This window comes from Anabrus simplex, chromosome 9 (genome assembly GCF_040414725.1).
Source record: "Anabrus simplex isolate iqAnaSimp1 chromosome 9, ASM4041472v1, whole genome shotgun sequence".
NCBI lineage: Eukaryota > Metazoa > Arthropoda > Insecta > Orthoptera > Tettigoniidae > Anabrus > Anabrus simplex.
Window position 1 is genome coordinate 164,985,092 of NC_090273.1, and position 22,633 is coordinate 165,007,724.

Genomic DNA, 22,633 nt, shown 5'->3' on the forward strand with positions numbered 1-22,633 from the left:
GCCTTAACCGGGCAACGCCGTGCAGTACCGTATAGTACAAGTGCGCCTTACTTCAGATTTTCTCATAATGATTCTTACTCGCGCCATAAATTTGGCAACTTCGCGTGACATTGCCAAGGATATACTCCTTACTCCTCCGTTCATACCACCTACACTTCCTTCAAAAACCAACTGAACAAATCCTGGGTGTCTTAAGATGTGTCCTATCATTCTATCTCTTCTCGTCAAATTTAGCCAAATCGATCTCCTCTCACCAATTCGATTCAGTATCTCTTCATTCGTGATTCGATCTATCCATCTCACCTTCAGCATTCTTCTGTAACACCACATTTCAAAAGCTTCTATTCTCTTTCTTTCTGAGCTAGTTATCGTCCATGTTTCACTTCCATACAATGCCACGATCCACACAAGTCTTCAAAAACATCTTTCTAATTCCGATATCAATGTTTGAAGTGAGCAAATTTCTTTTCTTAAGAAAGCTCTTCCTTGCTTGTGCTAGTCTGCATTTTATGTCCTCCTTACTTCTGCCATCGTTAGTTATTTTACTACCAAGTAACAATATTCATCTACTTCCTTTAAGACTTCATTTCCTAATCTAATATTTCCTGCATCACCTGCCTTCGTTCGACTGCACTCCATTACTTTTGTTTTGGACTTATTTATTTTCATCTTGTACTCCTTACCCAAGACTTCATCCATACCATTCAGCAACTTCTCGAGATCTTCTGCAGTCTCAGATAAAATAACAATATCATCGGCAAATCTCAAGGTTTTGATTTCCTCTCCTTGGACTGTGATTCCCTTTCCAAATTTCTCTTTAATTTCCTTTACTGCCTGTTCTATGTAAACATTGAAAAGGAGAGGGGACAAACTGCAGCCTTGCCTTACTCCTTTCTGGATTGCTGCTTCTTTTTCAAAGCCCTCGATTCTTATCACTGCAGACTGATTTTTATACAGATTGTAGATAATTCTTCGTTCTCGGTATCTGATCCCTATCATCTTCAGAATCATAAATAGCTTGGTCCAATCAACATTATCGAATGCCTTTTCTAGATCTACGAATGCCATGTACGTGGGCTTGTCCTTCTTGATTCGATCCTCTAAGATCAGACGTAAAGTCAGGATTGCTTCACGTCTTCCTACATTTCTTCTGAAGCCAAATTGATCTTCTCCCAACTCAGCTTCAACTTGTTTTTCCATTCTTCTGTAAATAATACGTGTTAAAATTTTGCAGGCATGAGATACTAAACTAATGGTGCGGTAGTTTTCACACCTGTCAGCACCGGCTCTCTTGGGAATAGGTATAACAACATTCTTCCGAAAATCGGATGGGACTTCTCCTGTCTCATACATCTTGCACACTAAATGAAATAACCTCGCCATGCTGGTTTCTCCTAAGGCAGTCAGTAATTCAGAGGGAATGTCATCAATTCCAGGTGCTTTGTTCCTATTGAGGTCACTCACAGCTCTGTCAAACTCTGACCTCAAAATTGGGTCTCCCATTTCATCAGCATTAACAGCCTCTTCATGTTCCAGAACCAAATTATCTACATCTTTACCTTCATACAACTGTTGGATATGCTCCTGCCATCTTTCTGCTTTGTCTTCTTTCCCTAGAAGTGGCTTTCCATCTGAGCTCTTAATATTCATACACCTAGATTTCCTTTCTCCAAAGGTTTCTTTGATTTTCCTGTATGCAGCATCTACCTTTCCCAGGACCATACAGCCTTCGACATCCTTGCACTTCTCCTTCAGCCATTCTCCCTTAGCTACCTTGCACTTTCTATCCACTTCATTCTTTAATCGCCTGTATTCTTTTCTGCCCTCTTCATTTCTAGCATTCTTGTATTTTCGTCGTTTTCTTCCTTCCTAACATTTCTTCAGCAGCCCTACTGACTTCATTTTTCATAACTCTCCACTCTTCCTCTATAGCGTTTCCTTCAGCCTTTTCATTTAGACCTTGTGCAACATGTTCCTTGAAACAATCCCTCACACTCTTTTTTTTCAACTTGTCTAGATCCCATCTTTTTGCAGTCTTTCCTTTTTTCAATTTCTTCAACTTAAGATGGCATTTCATGACCAACAAGTTGTGGTCAGAGTCCACGTCTGCTCCTGGGAAAGTTTTGCAATCCAACACCTGGTTTCTGAATCTCTGCCTAATCATAATGAAGTCTATTTGATACCTTCCAGTGTCTCCAGGTCTTGTCCACGTATACAGCCGTCGTTTGTGGTGTTTGAACCAAGTGTTGGCAAGGACTAAATTATGATCCCTCTTTCGTTCCTTTGTCCCAATCCAAATTCTCCTACTGTACTACCTTCTCTTCCCTGGCCTACCACTGCATTCCAGTCTCCCATCACAATTAGATTCTCGTCACCTTTTACATATTGTATTAAGTCTTCTATCTCCTCATATATTCTTTCGATTTCTTCATCATCCGCTGAACTAGTAGGCATATAGACCTGCACTATTGTGGTGGGCATTGGTTTGGTGTCTATCTTGACGACAATAATTCTTTCACTATGCTGGTCGTAGTAGCTTACCCGCTGCCCTATTTTCTTATTCATTATTAAACCAACTCCTGCATTTCCCCTGTTTGATTTTGTGTTGATAATTCGGTAGTCGCCTGACCAAAAATCTTGTTCTTCCTGCCAACGTACTTCACTTATACCAACTACATCTAACTTTAGCCTATCCATCTCCCTTTTCAGATTCTCTAATCTACCACAACGATTTAAACTTCTAACATTCCACGCTCCGACTCGCAGAATGTCAGTATCCATCTTCCTGATGATCGCCCCCTCTCGTGTTGTCCCCACCCGGAGATCCGAATGGGGGACTAGTTTACCTCCGGAATATTTTACCCGGGAGGAAGCCATCATCAGTACATCATTCATACAGAGAGAGCTGCATGTCCTCGGGAGTTAGTTACGGCTGTAGTTTCCCGTTGCTTTCAGCCGTGTAGCAGTATCAACACAGCTAAGCCATGTTGAGTGTTATTACAAGGCCGTATCAGCCAATCATCTAGACTGCCGCCCTTGCAACTACCGAAAGGCTGCTACCCCCCTTTCGATGAACCATTCGTTAGTCTGGTCTCTCAACAGATACCCATCCGATATGGTTGCACCTGCGGCTCGGCTATCTGCATCATTGGGACACGCAAGCCTCCCCATCGCGGCAAGGTCACATGGTTCGCAGAGGAGGATGAAGCTCATATCTTTGAATAACGAAGCTTACCAAGAAAAACTCAAGGCTTATTATAGGAACCTTAAAATAAAAATCGTGAAAATAAGCAAAGACATTCATTTCTTATAACAGTGCTTAGAACATAACCTGACTCCTAACTTTCTCAAAGCGAACACCAAAAGACACCAAAACTCCCCTCTACACAGGAGTACACAGAATAAAGTTAATAAGATATGGATATGGATTAGAAATTCTTATATAAGAAGAAATCTTTTCTGAATAATCAACTGTACGCAGCACACCTTGAAGCCTCCTTTCTAAAATTCAATGGAACATTTTCCTTGACGAGATCGATAGTAAAATGTTTGAAAAGTTAGCTCAAAAACAACTCATATTAGACAAGAAGCTGAATACACTTACGGCCAATGCGACGAAAAACCAGAGTACAAAAAGAGAAACAAAAAATCACAACCATTTAAACAACTTAATTGTAGAATTTCATCCTCCCGTTATAAATTTTTCAAAAACAGTACTAACAGAACAAGACAACAAGATTCTAGAAAAAGGTCCGAAACATAATTGGCCGAACACTAACATAATCAATACCACTACCAAATTAATTATTGAATCTTTTTTTTTTTTGCTACGGGCTTTACGTCGCACCGACACAGATAGGTCTTATTGCGACGATGGGATAGGAAAGGCCTAGGAGTTGGAAGGAAGCGTCCGTGGCCTTAATTAAGGTACAGCCCCAGCATTTGCCTGGTGTGAAAATGGGAAACCACGGAAAACCATCTTCAGGGCTGCCGATAGTGGGATTCGAACCTACTATCTCCCGGATGCAAGCTCACAGCCGCGCGCCTCTACACGCACGGCCAACTCGCCCGGTAATTATTGAATCAGAAGCAACTGTTAATAAAATGCCCCTGGAAATACAAAATGAGATCAGACTTGATATTAGGAGAAAAATGAATAAAATCCATGCGTCAAAAAGAAAACCACCACTTAACATTAGAAACCAAGATTATTCTGTAGAAAGGGAATAGGTAATTAACCTCAAAAAGAAAATTAATAATATTAATCTTGTTGTCACTAGGGCAGATAAGGGGAACACGACAGTAATAATGGATAAAACTGATTACATTGAAAAAACTGAAGAATTTTTCAAGAATAGCTCTTTTTGAGTGATAAAAAAAGATCCAACCCAAAAATTACATCTCCTGAAAGCAACCCTCAAAAATACGTCATTTTTATTCACAGAACAAGAGAAGACTAAACTAATAACCATGAACCCAGGACTTCCAATGGCAAAAGTTTTACCCAAGATCCATAAAACAGGCATCCCCATACGCCCTATCATAAATTATAGGCCAAGTCCATTTTATAAGCTAACACAATTCATCCAAAAATTTCTAAAAAAGAACTATTAATTTCTATCAAATAAGTCAGTGAAAAATACCATTGAGTTAGTTAAAAAACTAGATGGCTTTGAAATGCAACCTTTCTACTCGATGCATTCTTTCGACATAACAAATATCTATCCAAGCATCAATACTAAGAAACTTTTTCCTATAATCCGAAACAATCTAAGTAAGTATAGCAACCTCAGTAAACTTGAGATCCAGAATTTCATGGAAATCTTGAAACTAGTGGTTAAGAATAATTTCTTCAGTTTCAATGATTGCATACACCATACTGCTTAGCTATGGGATCACCGGATTCAGGAATTTTAGCTGAGATATATATATATATATTGACCATTTAGAGCATACAGCAATTAACAACAGTGACTTCGCAAACATAAAATTTTGGGCCAGATTTGTGGATGACACACTCGTTATCCTTGACAAAGGAATTACTGATGCAGCCACCACTCTTAGTAATCTAAACAATATTGATCCGCAGATAAAGTTCACTCTGTAATGTGAGACAAACAGAAACATAAATTTTCTGGATCTCACGTTAAACAGACTTCCTTCATCAGTAGAATACGGAATTTACAGAAAACCTACACAGACAGCCACTACTATCAAGAAAAATAATTTTCATCCCAAAGCACACAAGTATGCTACCTAGAACAGTATGATAGACAGGGCATTCAGTATACCACTGAATACAGTAAATCTAAATAAAGAATTGAATACAATCCGCTTCATAGCCAAATGTAACGGTTACGACAGTACATTTATAGAGCGCATTATCAACAAACTAAAATATCGCCTAAATTCAACACTAACTAGAGAGAAAACTAAACCTGATTATTATTCAACCTTCACATTCAAAAGATATTTACGTTGTTACAAACATTCTGAAGAAACACAACACCAAAATCGCATATCGAACTAACAATAGAAATATGGACATCATATATAATACCAACTCAGTTAACAAGACTAACATTTACCAAAAATCAGGAGTCTACAGATTCCTGTCAAAACTGTCAATCCTCGTACATTGGTCAAACAGGGAGGAACTTCAAAATCAGATACATGGAACATGTTAATGCTACAAAATATAATAGATACTCAGCAGTTGGCCAGCACATTCACGATTCAAAGCATAGCTTCAGTAACATACAACAAGATATAGAGTTGCGCATGAATATGGACAAAAGCCCTATTCTTGACATCGCAGAAAATTGCTTCATTCACTTAGACCAGTTCAACTCCAATTCGAATCTGAACGAAATCACAGAAAAAAGTAATATTCTGTTTGATTTTTTAATTAAAGTATTTAAGTATTTTAATCTTCTGAATAGGAGGTCAATATTTAGCGCGATACACAGTACCCTACTATTCCCCTAACAAGATCTTTTTCTCCCCGCCCCAATCCGTCTTCTCCCCTCCAGACCTACCGCATATAACATTTTATTTCTCGTTCTCACAAGACTAACGTCTTTTACCACTGACTGATTTCATAGTCATCAGTGTTAACATTTTTTTTATCAGGTATAGATTACATACCAAGTGATTCAAATAAGTTCTCGACACTCTGATTGACGCATAGCATGTGTGAATGTTTTAAATGACTCTTTACTTTAGAAGTCTGTCGGAGCCTTCTATTACGGATGCACAAAGACTACACATTGAAGAACCTTCTTTTATTCTTTGATAAGTGAGAGACTATATGCATACTTCAAAACGTCACTGTGCCAGATTTAATGATTATGCCGTTGCTCTTCTGTTATGGTGATTTATCTTAACACATGGTATGAATGGATGGTTAAAGATTTTTAATGATCATATTTCAATATGTATCCACAATAGTTTTGATTATTATGTCTCTGCTTATATATCTGTGATTCATTTTTATGGCTGATGATGACATGTGTGTCGAAACCGGTCCAAAGTTGAATAAAAGTTATCAGTAACATCAACACGTAATTAGTATTGAATAGGTGGAACCTAATCGATATCTCATCTCTGTGATTTCTGTGTTAGCTGTTATGACACTACTTATTCCGTTGATAGAGTATGGTACCGCACGGCGGTTACCGTACCTCTGTTTCTTTTCTCCTCCTTACTTCCAAGGGTGATTGTAAAGTAACAATTCATACTGCAGTTGCAAATAATTATTTATATGTGTCATCATTTCCCAACTCCAGTTTCCCGGGTGTGGTGTACAAGCGTTCGCCATCTCCTTCTGTCTTCATACATCTTCTGATCCAGTACATCCTCCAATTTGTGTCCTCTCTCCTCGACATCTGATCTTACAATCTCTATCCAAAGTTTTCTTGGTCTTCCCTGTAGTCTTCTTCCTACAAGATTAAGGTCGAAATATTTTCTGGCAGGTCTTTCCCTGTTCATTCTCATAATGTGCCTATACCACTGAAGTCTGCATTTCTTTATGACACTGATAATAGGAACCTCAATACCAGCTACTTTCCTATTCACTTCATTTCTGATCTTGTCCTTTCTGGTTGTTTAGTTCATGTTTCTGTGTCATACAACTGCATAATTGTAGATTTTACTTTAAAAATCCAGGTCATAACACATTGAACCACTGGAATCTAATATACTATCTGAGGAAGATGAAGGGGGTCTCACAGATAATCTTACGGGAGGTCAATGCCGAGTACCAGAAGAGTAGTGCTAAAGCAGCAAATTCCACACAGAAGTGGAGAATCCGTGTTCGATAATGATTCACGCCCGGGAAGAGAGCGAAATCATCACCTCGTCCACCAGCTACCTGTATGGTGGATTACCCACAACAGTCCACTTCTCTAGTGCAAAAATTTTCCACTTTTCAATATATGATGCCGACCGAAATACTTGAGGATTTTTGAGATGAAATTGTGAAATTCTTGGGCTCTGAAGCCGTAAAGTATGCGCTTTTTACAAAGGAAAAATAACCCTGAAGAAATTAAAATATTCATCACCATTTTACTTCTAATTGGCTATGCGTAAATACCACCATCAGAAAAGGATAGGTGCAAATTTCTCATTACGATATATATATTTTGTGTGGTATTTTAAGAGAAATACGTAGTAAATACAGTTGTTCACACTTCTTTTCTCCCGCACAGAATGCGTCAAATGTAGGAATAAACTTTATTTTGCCATTCTAAACTGGTGAAAAGTGGAAATAGGTGACTAAAGCTGAAGTCTATAATAATATTATTCCTATACCTATTTCCTAAAGATATGTCACATCTGAGCTAATATTATTTTTCGTAATCCCCAATGGGAAGTCACAAATGAACCTATACACCGTTTTTCTTTCGTATATTGCTAAGATACATGGAAGTGACATTCTGTACTATAACCTTCCAATGAATGTTGGATTGGTGTCGGTGAAGACATTGGAAGTTTATGGTGAAATAAAATCAATGAAATCTTATGTCCGATTACTATACATCCAAGTGTATTGGAAACCCAAATAACTCGCTACGGATTGAAGGAATCTGCAAAAACGATAAGCTATGAACCCCGTGGTAATTCGTTAAGTTACGGTGGGTAATAATGTCATGGCACGTAATACAGAATTAAGTAAATATCGCAGTTTCCCAAAGTATAAGTTTAATAAATGTAAATAAATGGCGAGAATATCAATGATAGAAATGTATCGGAGGCCATGGAATGACGTGAATTAAATGGGCTAAGTTCAATCTGTATATAATGGCCATACCTTGCCTATCTAGTCCGATACGATTTGATAATTGAGATTGGTGATGAAATTGTCAATTGATAACCGAAATATTATATGACAGATTATTGAATGAATTCCTTTGCCGACGTAAACGATTATGTAAGAGCACTCCAGATTAAGAAGCCAGGTGTTTAATTGTCAAAATTAGATGGAAAGCTAGGAAATATGGAGAAGTCTTTTAAAAGCAAACCGTCCGTTATTATTGTAACCTGGTATTAGATTTTGTTTCAAAATAAGAGAAGTTTACAGTGCTGTTGGAAACTTAACGAGGGTATAAGAAGTGTTGCACACATATCGGAAAGATATTAGACACGAAGCTAGACTGTAATACAAAATTGTCAATTGTAATGAGAAATAACTTTTGTAAAAGAAACAAGATGCGAATCTAGTTCTCTTGAATAATAAGGCAGGTGTTGTACAAGAATATTGTGAATGATATTAATCCATGTAACTCTATTCTAATAGTTTATTACAAGTTTCAGATATCATGAGACCAAGGAATATTGGAGATGATTATGAATCCCAGCATGTGTCGTCCTAAAATGATATGATGGTCTCAAAAGACTTGAGGAGAGCTGGGATGGACACCAATGGTTAAAATCTCAATACTGTAAGAAGAAAGGTGTCTTCATCATGAAGCCAACAAATAAGTACTCTAAGTCAATGTTTCATTATCCCGCTATGTAACTGCTTTTAAGTAGAGTAGTATGTTGTTTTAAATGTCAGAATTGTGACATGCTAAATTACACAACTTGAAGGCAACCATTTTATTTATCAATCATTGCCTTACAAGGGATAGGAATATTGTAAGTTATAGCGTGAATGATCCTGAATTATGATATATCGTACACTATGTCGCGTAAATCTAAGCGGTCGCAGGCAATGTTTTGCAGATAGATTTAGGCATGGATTATACCTGTGTTAGTATAGTGTCATTATGAAGAAATTTCAGTTTAATTCATGGTTTTGAAATATGTTAGAAGGTGTCGGTAATAACAGGTGCGCAATTTAGAATCATCTATCATTGTATTCTTATGTTAAACGTAGTGTTCGCGAATGAAATTGCGATCACTAAATTTTACACTATTGAAATTCTTCCACCGTTTTGATACTTATTTTGCCTTTTGGCAATTTTTTTATTTATATGTTAACAGTACATGTTTCGTTCCTTATTTAGGAACATCCTCAGCTGTTATAGTGGCTTAGGTGAATGGTTAAGATTTTAAACACATAGATTTACAAATACATTGATTCACTTAAAAACTAAATACGAATTAAGATAGATGATATTAAAGACAATGTGGGGTTAGTGTGTTACTGGTATGAGAGCAGATGATTACATGGTTGATTGACTTAAAACTATGTCTATTCTTTAGAATAGTTGTTCAAAAAAATTTTCACTTTGTTACATAAAAAGTCTGTATGCAATTAATTTTTTTTTTTAATGTTTAACTTCATAACATTGTTAATGGTTATGAATTTCATGTTTTTGGTCCGTATTGAACTGAGAATAATATATAAGTAATAATAATAACAACGTAAACGTTTCCACCTTTTCAATACTAAAATATATTCACAAAATTATAAATTACACGGTACTAGTTTCGACCCATCTAGGGGTCATCATCAGCCGTATTGGAGCAAAGATCACTTTTGGCGAAATCCTAAGTAAATGTTATTTTAAAGAATAACAAGTGAAATGAGATGTTATTATGGTAATAGTTAATAATACAAGGAATATACATACTAAGAGGTTTTTTTTCTTTGTTAAAAACCTCTTAGTATGTATATTCCTTGTATTATTAACTATTACCATAATAACATCTCATTTCACTTGTTATTCTTTAAAATAACATTTTCTTAGGATTTCGCCAAAAGTGATCTTTGCTCCAATACGGCTGATGACCCCTAGATGGGTCGAAACTAGTACCGTGTAATTTATAATTTTGTGAATATATTTTAGTATTGAAAAGGTGGAAACGTTTACGTTGTTATTATTATTACTTATATATTATTCATAACATTGTTCGAATTATTGAAAGTTTTTCTTCCTTTCCTTCCAGGTAAGTTGTTGTATGTTGTGTGCTTGCTTATAGTGCTTTTGATTGAGTCTAATGTGGAAACTTTGGAGCTGATTGCTGATCTGTGACCCTGGAGGGACGTTTGATGCTGCTTTGACCCTCCAGGGTCACAGTAGAATCGGAATTCAGCTATAGCAAGAAATTTGAAACGAGGCTCCCTTCACATTAATAGATCAGCAATTAGCTCCAAAGTTTCCACATTAGACTCAATCAAAAGCACTATAAGCAAGCACACAACATACAACAACTTACCTGAAAGGAAAGGAAGAAAAACTTTCAACAATTCGAACAATGTTATGAAGTTAAACATTTTTTAAAAAAATTTTAATTGCATACAGACTTTTTATGTAACAAAGTGAAAAATTTTTTGAACAACTATTCTAATGAATAGACATAGTTTTAAGTCAATCAACCGTGTAATCATCTGCTCTCATACCAGTAACACACTAACCCCACATTGTCTTTAATATCATCTATCTTAATTCGTATTTAGTTTTTAAGTGAATCAATGTATTTGTAAATCTGTGTGTTTAAAATCTTAACCATTCACCTAAGCCACTATAACAGCTGAGGATGTTCCTAAATAAGGAACGAAACATGTACTGTTGACATATAAATAAAAAATTTGCCAAAAGGCAAAATAAAGTATCAAAACGGTGGAAGAATCTCAATAGTGTAAAATTTAGTGATTAAATTTTGATATGGAAAATGAAGCTGATTACTTGCAATGAAATTGCGATGTCATTGCGATGATATGGTGTTAATTATGATGTTAAGATGTATAGTCTTTGTAATGTGAAGTGCCTGAGTATATTTTTTAATGAAATGAGAATTCGTAAGCATGACTTGTGAGCAATATGATGAGGGGTTCATTGTGATAGGGTAGTCGAAATATGTAAATGATTATTGTTATATGGATCGTCATGAATGTGTCATTGGGATTATGCAGTTTACTGAATGATGCGATGTAGAGGTCCTGATGAGATTTACTGTAGTGGATATTGAATTAGTCGTGCGTACGGATTTGACTTTACTGAAATTAATGGTAATCACTTAGGCATAAGGCGATAGTTGCGATGATATTTCAAGGCATTTCGAGGACACCTGTAGTATAATCATCTAAAGTGTATTAATTAAATACAGTGTAGGTGACTGCGTACAACATTGGAATGACAAGATCTTCACGAATTAATGATACTATATTAGTTGAGAACCATGTCACAAAATGGAATGTGTGATCTTCATTTATATATGGGGAGTAGATTAATTTCCTTGCTAGCTGAATTTCTTCTTATAAACTGCTTAGAGCTGATGTAGTTTTTACAGACTGATTTCACGGAGGACACCAGAGCTGCAGAGTCATCGTCTTTTTGAAATCATTGTAGTTGATGATGATTATGTTTTCAAATGTCCCGTATTTAGGTGCAGATGCCGATGGAGCTCAGAAGAGATCAATTTCATTTCCAATTTGTTCAGTGTTATTATTTGAAGAATTATGATGTTTTCTTATGCCATTCGATCATTTTCATTTTTTTGACAAAATAAGCGATGATTTAAACATAATAATGGGATGTTGAGACATTTATTTGAGTCAGTGAATAGGTGTGCCAAGCCAAAATCAATGATTTTTTTTTAACCATCAGTTTGAAGATGAATGTAGTGCATGATGGACTTATTTTAAATTTTAAGCCTTCAGCATTATGATATTGACTTTACTTTGATTTTTCTGATTAATTTGAAGTTATTATTGATGTTGTGAACGAAATATTAACAAGGGTCAGAAGATTATTTCCTTTTAATTAACGTAACTTTCAATCATTTCCAACATCCATTTGTGTTGAGTTTTTATTTTCATAGCATTGTAGTTGATATTTTTAAACATTTTTTTTAGTCATTAAACGAAAAATCCTTCCATGAAAAGTTATATTTTCGGTATTCTCATTTGATAGTGTAAGGTACGTCAAGATGATAGCCTAGATTACGATATTAATTACCAATCGTCTTCTCGCGTCAATCGAATCAACATAAATCCAACCATATGATTCTGTGACCCAACTCAATGAACTTTCACGTCCCTTGAGTGGAACCTCTTGTATCTCCGCGTGACACCGGCCAAGGCATAACTTTAATTTTAACCCTAAACTTAGAGATGCGCGAAAGGTCACAGTACCAATATTAAGCATTATATAAACACGATATTCTAACGAGATAACATTTGTAGGTTCCACCAAGCATCGTGCGGTACCAGGCCCTCATATAGAAACCAACTTAAATGTTCTCTAATATGTGTATGATGGGAATATTAAATGGATGTTGTTTGTCCAACCCTTGCCCTGTTTCCCTACGGGGTTGGGTATGAGGTGAGATGAATCTGTCATGGCGGGTTTTTATGACCGGATGCCCTTCCTGACGTCAACCTCATCAGGGGAGTTAATGAGATGAAATGAATGACGTGATGTCCGACTCGTTGGCTGAACGGTCAGCGTACTGGCCTTAGGTTCAGAGGGTCGCGGGTTCGATTCCCGGCCGGGTCAGGGATTTTAACCTTCATTGGTTAATTCCAATGGCATGGAGTTGGGTGTATGTGTTGTCTTCATCATCATTTCATCCTCATCACGAAGCGTAGGTCGCCTAAGGGCGTTAAACAGAAAGACCTGCACCTGGCGAGCCGAACCCGTCCTGGGATATCCCGGCACTAAAAGCCATACAACATTTATTTCATTTCAATGACGTGATATATGATAGTAGGAAGAGGGTGAAACCCGGTGCCGGCACATAGCCTACTCCTGTTGAATAGCACCAAGGGGTCTGCTCAAGGCTTAACGTCCCCACCCGAGGGACGAATCACCAACAGCGTCATACACCCTCACTCCATGATCACTGCGGAGAGGTCTGGAATTTAATCCAGGCTTTTGGCATGCAATCTAGTGATTAGAAATTGTATACCACCACCTCCCCTACCCTGCCGGCCAACATTCTGATGGTGAAAATTTTTTCGACCAACGGTACTCGAACTGGCTAACCTTGGTGTCAGACCGTTTAGACTTTAGCGCCTTAACGATCATGGCCACCAAGCGGGCTATGATGGGAATATTAAATAAAAATTTAAAAACAAAAATTGAAAACTCCGGTGTTCCCGGGTTAAGCATAGAAAACAACAATTGATAGCTCTCAGTTTTTAGGTTCTTGACTAGATAGCTTTCATTGGTTGACAGTCTTGACGCCAATGTCCAGAATTCTTCTCACAATACACACAGAAAGGCTATAGTGTTGTACAGTAAAACCTCAATGTATCGGTTTTCAGATGGGAGGGGGAAAATGACAACGAATTCTGTGGTTGAATAGCATCACCACGTACCTTTTGAGAGGCTAGAGCTCCTTGAATTTCTTCATTTAGAAATTCCATTAAACGGGGAAGGTTGCCTTCCAGTAAGCTATTTCTTTTTGCAAGAATTAGCCAGCGGCGGCAAACATCTTCTGGGAATGCTCTCAACAGTTTGGGTGCTAATATCCATCCGAACGCGTCTAGTGCCCTTAGTGCTCCTAATCGTTGATGACAAGTTTACCTACTGGGCACTCTGAAGTACTTGTTTGATGCAGCTTTCCATCCTATCCTACCCTACCTTTTCATTTCTACATAACTACTAGATCTGTTTGTCATATTCATACTGCATACTACTAACTGAACAACTTCTGGGTGTCTTAACATGTGTCCTATCAATACAAACCATTCTCCTCTCACCAATTTGATTCAACACCTCTTCAGTCGTGATTTGATGATGATGATGCTTGTAGTTTAAAGGGGCCTAACATCGAGGTCATCGGCCCCTAATGGTACGAAATGAAATGGCAACAAAAAATTCAATATCATCCACTGACCAAAATAAGAAGTCATGAAGAATGAATGGATGGACATGAACCCCCCCCCCAAAAAAGAAAAACTGTACCGGTTGGTACACCTATACGCCGCACATTTGAATTTTCCGCCTTAAATTACTCCTCTACAGCTGAAACTCTGAACTTTAATAAAACTGAATTAATTCAACCGTTTATCTGAAGATGTCACTGTGTTAATTTCGAATTATTTTTGTTTACTAATTATCAAGTGTGGACACTCTCTCACAGATGTCTCTACCAAAAACTATGATCATGCACCCTGGTGCGAAGTGAAGGAACTTTTGTTGAAGAAATTTTGTATTTATAAGTTTTGGTCTTTACTAAATTTTGTTCTTTCATTTGTGGGTTGGCAAAATTAAGCTTTCTTTCCGCCTGTTTTGAACTTCGCCAATCAGTAATTTCTGTAATTAATTTTCCACCTATCAGAGGTTTCTTCTTCAAATTTCCATGTGTAACTCTTAGCTACCCAATAAAGTTGAGTGGGTGTGTCTTTATTATTCATGAAAGGTCTCGAATCTTCCACGAGGGTTTAAAAACTGCTGGTTTTCTCGGCTCTTCGCCACTTCAACAACATCTAGCTTAGTGTATGGAAGTACAGCAGGGGGCGGGTTGCGCCTCTTCCTTCGAGCAGCAGCTCTTCAGCAAAGGTAATGGCCTTTTAACAAGTATCCTACCTGTTTAAAAATGTAACAGTGCCAGCTTATGTAAACATTTTCTTATTACTTTAAATGTAAATCGGGGATAGAGAGTGCTTTACCCTCTCGAGCTCCCCTTCATTTCGACTTTTCGTAACTGATTTTCTAATCTCTCCTAATGTGTTAAAATTTTCTTATACAAGTCACCTATATAGTGTGGGAATAGCCCCTGTGTACCGGCTTAGCGCCACTTAGGTTTTAACAAGCTTTCATGTAGGAGTGCAAGTACTCGCCTCCATTCAATCTTGTATTTTGGGCCATTAATTTAACCCGTTTTTGTTTTCCGTCCTGAGAAGGCCCAGTAGATTGGGTACGAGATACCCCTGTTTAATTCTTGTAAGTTGTGGCAAGCGATCGCAATGTATGGTATGGCCTTGAAAGATTGAGAGCGGATCCGCTCTTTCTGGTATTTTGAAAGGTGCCTTGGGGAGGCATGTCATTCTGATTACTGGGAGCAAGTGCTCCGTTGTATTGAGGGAATTTTTACCCTTTTCTAAAATATGTGGTTGTGAGCTGAGAGCTCAGAAACTGTTAAACTTTGGGGCTCGTAGCCCAGGAATTGTAAAGACCCCTTAACTTGTGCTTTCGTTTGTAAAGTTGCATTGTACCTGATTTTTCTTGTTATTTCACATAGTGAAAATTGTTAAACCTTGTTATCAGTTGAAAATATAACCTTTATTTAAATTTTAAATTCATCTCTCGAACTTGTAGTTAGACCCATTCCAGCCCGCACCTTCTTTCATCTCTGCTGATCCACCAAAACACAGTAACACAAACAAATAAAAAACAGTGGATCCGACACAAAAAGAAAATCATAAATAATAATATTACTGACCAAGGGACCACTTATAAAGCATAATCCTGAATCGAGGATGCTTGATGTCTAAAGGGGTGCAAAATCCATGTCTAAGGCCCCACAGAATGGTACATGTCGCGAGTAAAGTAGAACCATGGTATTTGTCATGTTGGAGTACTAATCAAAAGTAGCAAAGACGCATGGTGTTCCACACAAGATGGTACTACTCACTTCGTACAGGTAACGCGGACCTATGGTGTTTCTCACATAATGGCGCCACTCATAGCCAACGCAAACCGATGATGTTCCTCACCTAGGTGTACTAGTCACAGGTGCCGGTATTCCCGTGGTGTTCCTCACGTAGTGGGTACTAATCACAGGCAACGCAGACCTACAGTGCGCTCATATAGCGCCCAGACCCGCGGTGTTGCTCACGTGGGTACGACGCACAGGTGCTGGAAACCCACAGACCAGCCTCTTTGCTGCTACTAATCACAAACCTATTTCGTACCTAATATAGTGGTACTACTCGCAAGTACAGGCAACCCATGGTGTTCCCCACATGATGGTATGAATCAAAAGGAGTTTCATGGTTCTAATTCAATCATCCCTTGGTCGCCCCTTTTAGTCGCCGCTCGACAGGCAGGGGATACCGTGGGTGTATTCTTCATCTGTGTCCCCCACCCACAGGGGGTAGTGTGTTTGGTCCTCAAGAGGTATTTTATTTCCCTCAAGTCCGCCGGCAAGCCGGTTAGGACGCCCCTATCCGCCACCTGGGACGCGCCACGTGGGAGTATCACCTCTCCCCCTGCTACGCCAGCGTAGTAGGTTCGTGGCATTCGTGATTCAATCTACCCAGCACTGTACTGTTTCTTAGTTCACTGCAGTGTCCACATGCGACCGAATCAATGATGAGTGATCAATGAAGCAGAGTAGAAAAAAAGAAAAAAAGCCAGTACAAGGGAAAGGAACTGACCTTCGAGCAACCAGGCGTGAAGGCTCCTGGAACAGCAAATATGACAACTTTCTTCCCAGCACACAACTGAGCAATGTTAACCTTGTTTGTTGGATTATTTTCAAACAGGTCCACACTTGGGATCTTTTCTCCAACCTGAAATACATGGAGAAGACATTTTAACTTAGTGTATTTTAAAAAATGTCATTAATACAATAGCCTACTGCATTACACAAGACATTGCTCAAGATTAATCCATTAGTAAAATTACCAAACTATTAAATAACTAGAAATTCATCACCAATGCAAAGAAAGTAAATACTCTGAAGATGCTTTAACTGGCATTTATTCCTTAACTTCAAAACTCAAAAGTAATCCCAAGCCTAATCACTAGAGTCAAAGCAAGGAGATAAACAATTACCAGGGATTAAAATTAACCTCCGTATCCTATCCGGCCTTTGGGCTGCATACTCAACGTAACACAACTACATTAATAATTAAAATACATGAATTATATTAAAATTAAATCAAATTAAAATGGCAAATCCAGCAGAGACCTTGACAGTGACAAGATCAGAGGAGAGGAAAATTCAAGCCACTCATACAATCTTCATTATAGACCGTTATGCCTTTCAGCAAGCCTCTGTAAAAATACTAACCACTACCACAATCCTCTATTTGTAACCAGTTCTGTGGCCTCGTTTAGTTCTATACCTCTAATTTTTAAATCATTAGAAACTGGTCTCCCTCTACTTCTCTTACCCTCTATAGCCTATCCTTAGAGGCACCTGTTTGTGGTGAAAATGTTTGCCTAATTTCTTAATTTAAAAACGTCATTTTGGTATATTTTTCGTTATATTTACTTTATTTTGTCAATAATTTCGGTAAATTTTATTTTCACTTTTCTGCGATAAAGCTAAACCAAATGGTACTTGACAACATATTTGCAGCAGAACATCATATTTTGTTTTACTTACGTACAAGAAACGTGAGAGTTATGATTTTGCTGAACATATAAATCAAAGCAAGAATGTTTGGAAAACAGTCCTGCCACTTGAACAAGTAGGACCTAGCCTATGTATTTAATATACGGATATACCATGAGTTCCACTTTACTGGGAGTGTGATACATTACAGTACGTTGAAAATGACCTGTCACTATATTAACATTACTGACTAGGATCCAGAAAACTTCACTGCAGCTTCCACAAAATGTCCGTATGCTCATTTTAAGGAAAGAGGAACGACAGTCACATCGATATTTTTACCTGCTTTTCATGAACTACAAACTAGATCTCTTAACACAGACATTGTGATGTTAAAAGTTCTCATAGGATGGATGAGAGACTTCATGATTTTTTAAATCACATTTCCTTATGCTCCTTGAATCGAAAAGCGATTCCACATACTTTCATCAGTTATCTCGTGACTTTTGCTTAAAGGCAAAGAGTTTCGCATTTTGAGCCAAATTTGTAAAATTTTGCAAAAATTTTGCAATTTTGTGCTTCGCGAAAAACAGGCCCTCTACCTATCCTCCTCCATTTGCCACACATGACCCCACCACCGAAACTGGTTTATGTGTACAGCTTCATCCATCAAATTCATTCCCAACTTAGCCTTTACCTCCTCATTCCAAGTACCCTCCTGCCATTGTCCCCACCTGTTTGTGCAATCATTCTTGCTACTTTCATGTCTGTAACTTCTAACTTATGAATAAGATATCCTGAGTCCACCCAGCTCTCACCCCGTAAAGCAAAGATGGTCTGAAAACAGACCGATGTCAAGATAGTTTCGTCTGGGAGCCGACTTCTTTCTTACAGAATACTGCTGATCAATGCATTAGCTTTACTGCACCTTGATTCAATCTCACACATCCTAAATACTGTTCCAGCTTTGTATCCCTAACCTGACATGCAAGTCATCACTAGTCTTGGAAAGGCTAATTTTCACACTATACTCATTCCACCCATATTCAGGTTCCAAACTGCAGGCTTTCAGCACAGTCCATTAAGATCAAGTCGTCAGCACAGGCCAGACTGCTTACTACATTTCCACCTAACTGAATCCCTCCCTGCCACTCGATAACTTTCAACAGATGATCCATGTAAACTACGAACAACAAAGGTGATATATTACAGCCAAGAACTCATTCTACCATCAATTATCACTGCAGCCCAATCATCAACATAAATGTCTTTGATTTAAATAATCTACCCTAAATCCCAAAGTCCCCCAGTACGGCGAACATCTTTTCCCTCGGTACTAGTTGTGCCTTCTCTAGATGTATGAAACATTACCATAACTGTCTATTCCTCTTGTGGCATTTTTAATTTACCTAGCACATGCTGAAAATATGATCTTGACAGTCACTCTGCAGTCTGAATCCACACTGGTTTTCATCCAACTTCCTCTCAATCACTGATCACACCCTCCCTTCCAAAACTCCAGTAAAATCCATGTCTGCTATACTGATTAATGAAATACCTCAACAGTTTCTTGCAATCCTTTCTGTTTCCTTACTATAGATAGGTATGAATACAGCTTTTGTCCAATTAGATGGTACCTTGCTAACATTCCATGTTAATCTTATTACTCTATGAAGCAATTTCATCCTTGCCTTCCCAATATACTTCACCAATTGAGGTCTAATTTCATCTATTCCTGGTTCTTTATGACAATGGAGTTTATTTACCATTCTTTCCACTTCCTCAAGTGTAATTTCACCAACATCATCGTCCTCCTCCCCATGAGCTCGGTTGTTCACATCGTCACCAGGAAGATTTGAGATTTTACGTATCGTAATCTATAATCTTCATTTCCGTATTGACGAATTACACAATTAAAAATAGGAAAGAATTTCCACCAATCAATACTTGTTTATTGCTTATATTAAGCTACAGGACCGGTTTCGACCCCATATACAAGGTCATCTTCAGCTGAACCATGAATACATATTTATATGATGAAGCTTTGATTAAATTGCATTGTCAAAGGAATGTCATATGATGATGTGCATTTAGTCGCATACAAATGGGGCATGTCTTAACGTGAATTAACATATATGTCAGTATGTACAATATTGCAACTGTATGTCTAAAATATTATGTTGAGGTCCTAAAATTAGTGTATAAAACATATCTTCACTTAAACTAACTTATATACATATTTAATCAAAGCTTCATCATATAAATATGTATTCAAGGTTCAGCTGAAGATGACCTTGTATATGGGGTCGAAACCGGTCCTGTAGCTTGATATAAGCAATAAACAAGTATTGATTGGTGGAAATTCTTTCCTATTTTTAATTGAGATTTTACGTCGAGAAGATCAAAATATTTCTTCCACATGTCCCCTGATTCCCTGGGATCTAATATGAATTACCTGATTTACCCAAAACACTATTCATTTCCTTTTTCCTCCCTTTCTAAGATTCTTTATTACAGCCCAGAAGGGTTTTCCTGCTGCTTGACCTAGCCTTTCCAGGTTATTACCAAATTCTTCCCATGACTACTTCTTGGATTCAATAACTATTATTTGTTTTGCTCTGCTTCATTCATCTACATTCACTTTTTCCCATCCTTACCCACAGTTGTTCCTAGGCATTCCCTTCATGTTTCTACTACAGCATCCCTGTATGCCACCCATTCATTTTCTATATTCCCAACCTGCTTACTGTCCATTGTTTGGAACTTTTCACTAATCATATCCATGCACTTCCGACTTGTTCTGAAATTTTTGATATTGTCGCCCATTGATCGTCATCAATAATGTCTTTAAATGCACAAATGTTTTCGTCCGCAATGCTGGTCCGAGGATGGCAATCGTGTTGCTAATTTTGCACATGTTCTCGTCCTTCCTTAAACTTTTTATGCCAGGCAAACACACGCGTCCTTGACAATGTTTTGATTACCAAACTGTGCAGACAATCTGACAAATTTCCGCCGCTGAGACTCCTTCACGAGCAATAAATTTTATAAATATGCATTGCGCAGTAGAGGGGTGCACCTGTTGCTCCGACATCGAGAGCGTTACTGATGAAACGGTGGGATATATCTAATAGCACGCTCTCCCCACTCCTAACAGTCCCGCCTAAGCATAGCAGAAGCGTGGGACCAGACCTAACAACTCTTGATGTTCAGGAACAAAAACCCCATTTATATTTGATTCACCTTCGATAGCACTCTTCGATATCCTCATCAGCTGCTGCAACAGCAGGGGCGTACACCTGAACAAAGTTGATCTTACAGAGGGAAGCATCCATCCTGATGGACATGATTCTGTCATTGACGGGTTCATATCCCAGGATAGCACTGTTCAGAATCTTGGGGACCACTATGGCAACACCATTCCTGGTCTGATTCTCACATCCCTGAAAAGTACAGTTTTCTTCTAGTGGTCTCCTCCAGTGTGTTTCACTGAATCCAAGAAGATTCAATTCATGTATACTTATTTCTCTTTCAACAACTGCAAGCTTACCTGGTTACACAAGACCACAAAAATTCCATGTTGCAATTTTTCAAATGACATGCAAGGATAACTTACTAATTGTTACTGGGGATTCTCTCATTCCAGTCTCCAACAAAGAACTACATGGCAGACTTGAAACTTTAAACATTAAAGTGAGTAAACCCATAATGATATTGTCAGGGGAAAAATATTACAGTGGTAGTTTCCCATTGCTTTCCAATGTTGTCGGTGGCAGCCAATACTCGTATCTGAGTTTTCGTTTCCTCGCCTGCAGTTCCTTAATCTTTAGTCCACATGATGAAAGTGGCGCTGATGGCTTATCAGACCAATTCTTGCATAAAACATGCAGCCACACATGTTGCATCCGATGGAAGGTGGGGGACATGGCAGTGTTTGACATAGCTTCCTTCTCTGGCGAGTTTCCTCTTCCTGTCTTCAAGATTCCTGCTCAAGCTGTGCAACTGCAGCCGAGATGGTAGCACGCCAACGAGGGCGATCCAATGCGAGAGCATGCCAAGTATTTGGGTTTATATCTACTCTTCTCATGGTCTGGTTAAGTTGGTCTTTATATCGCTCCAGAGGAGCACCACAAGTCCTCTTGTGAGTGCTGAGTTCACCATACAGGGAGTCTGCTGTCACTCATATGATGGATATGGCCTGCTCATCTAAGCCAATGACCAACAATGGTGGCTTGGATACTGTTCAGCTTTGCTTTCTCGAGAACTCCTATATTAGTTATATACTGGTAGTCACCCCATTTGATCTTCATGATGGATTTACGGTTTTTGTTGATGAAAGCGTTCCAGTTTCTGGATCTCCCGGCGAAAGAGGGTCCAGGTTTCACACCCGTAGAGTAACGTAGAAATAACAATAGCTCGGTACACTATTATTTTCATGTGGTTACTTAGATCTTGCTGTGGAATACATGATGTGAGAGACGTCCAAAGGCCACATGGGCAGCCTGTATTCTGTTTCCCATGTCCTTTTTGGAGGTACAGTGCGTTGAGAGAATACTCCCAAGGTATAAGTGCTCCACCCTTTCCACAGCTGTGTCAGATATGGTGATATCAATGTTGTAAATAGGATACAAAAATACAGCACTTCTCGATATGTTACTCTGTCAACATAACCTAACAGCTGATTGACTGTATATGAATGTGTCCAAAAATCTTAGTTTGTTAAAACATTCCTATTTATGTGTGGTTGTCTGAAAATAACATAAAAAATGCTAAGTGAATTCTCATCACTTCTGAATCGATCAATCGTTGTCAGTTCGGTAACAGAATTCTAAATATGTTCACCACGCAACAATCGCTCAAGAAGATAAATATGGAAAGTTAACCTCACTAAATATTGGTATGAACAAGAAACTATTACATAAACAGAGGAACAGACAAACAGATCCTGCGG

The 22,633-nt window shown here is 38.2% G+C and overlaps 1 protein-coding gene across 1 annotated transcript in view; it reads right to left on the reverse strand.

The window, feature by feature from the left end:
* The window catches only part of Prx5 (Peroxiredoxin 5), a 134,070-nt gene that overhangs the window by 105,044 nt on the left and 6,393 nt on the right, over nt 1–22,633 (reverse strand). The window contains exon 2 of the mRNA XM_067153637.2: nt 16,778–16,912. Within this exon, the coding sequence (XP_067009738.1) occupies nt 16,778–16,912 (135 nt within the window). The remainder of the gene's footprint in view (nt 1–16,777; nt 16,913–22,633) is intronic.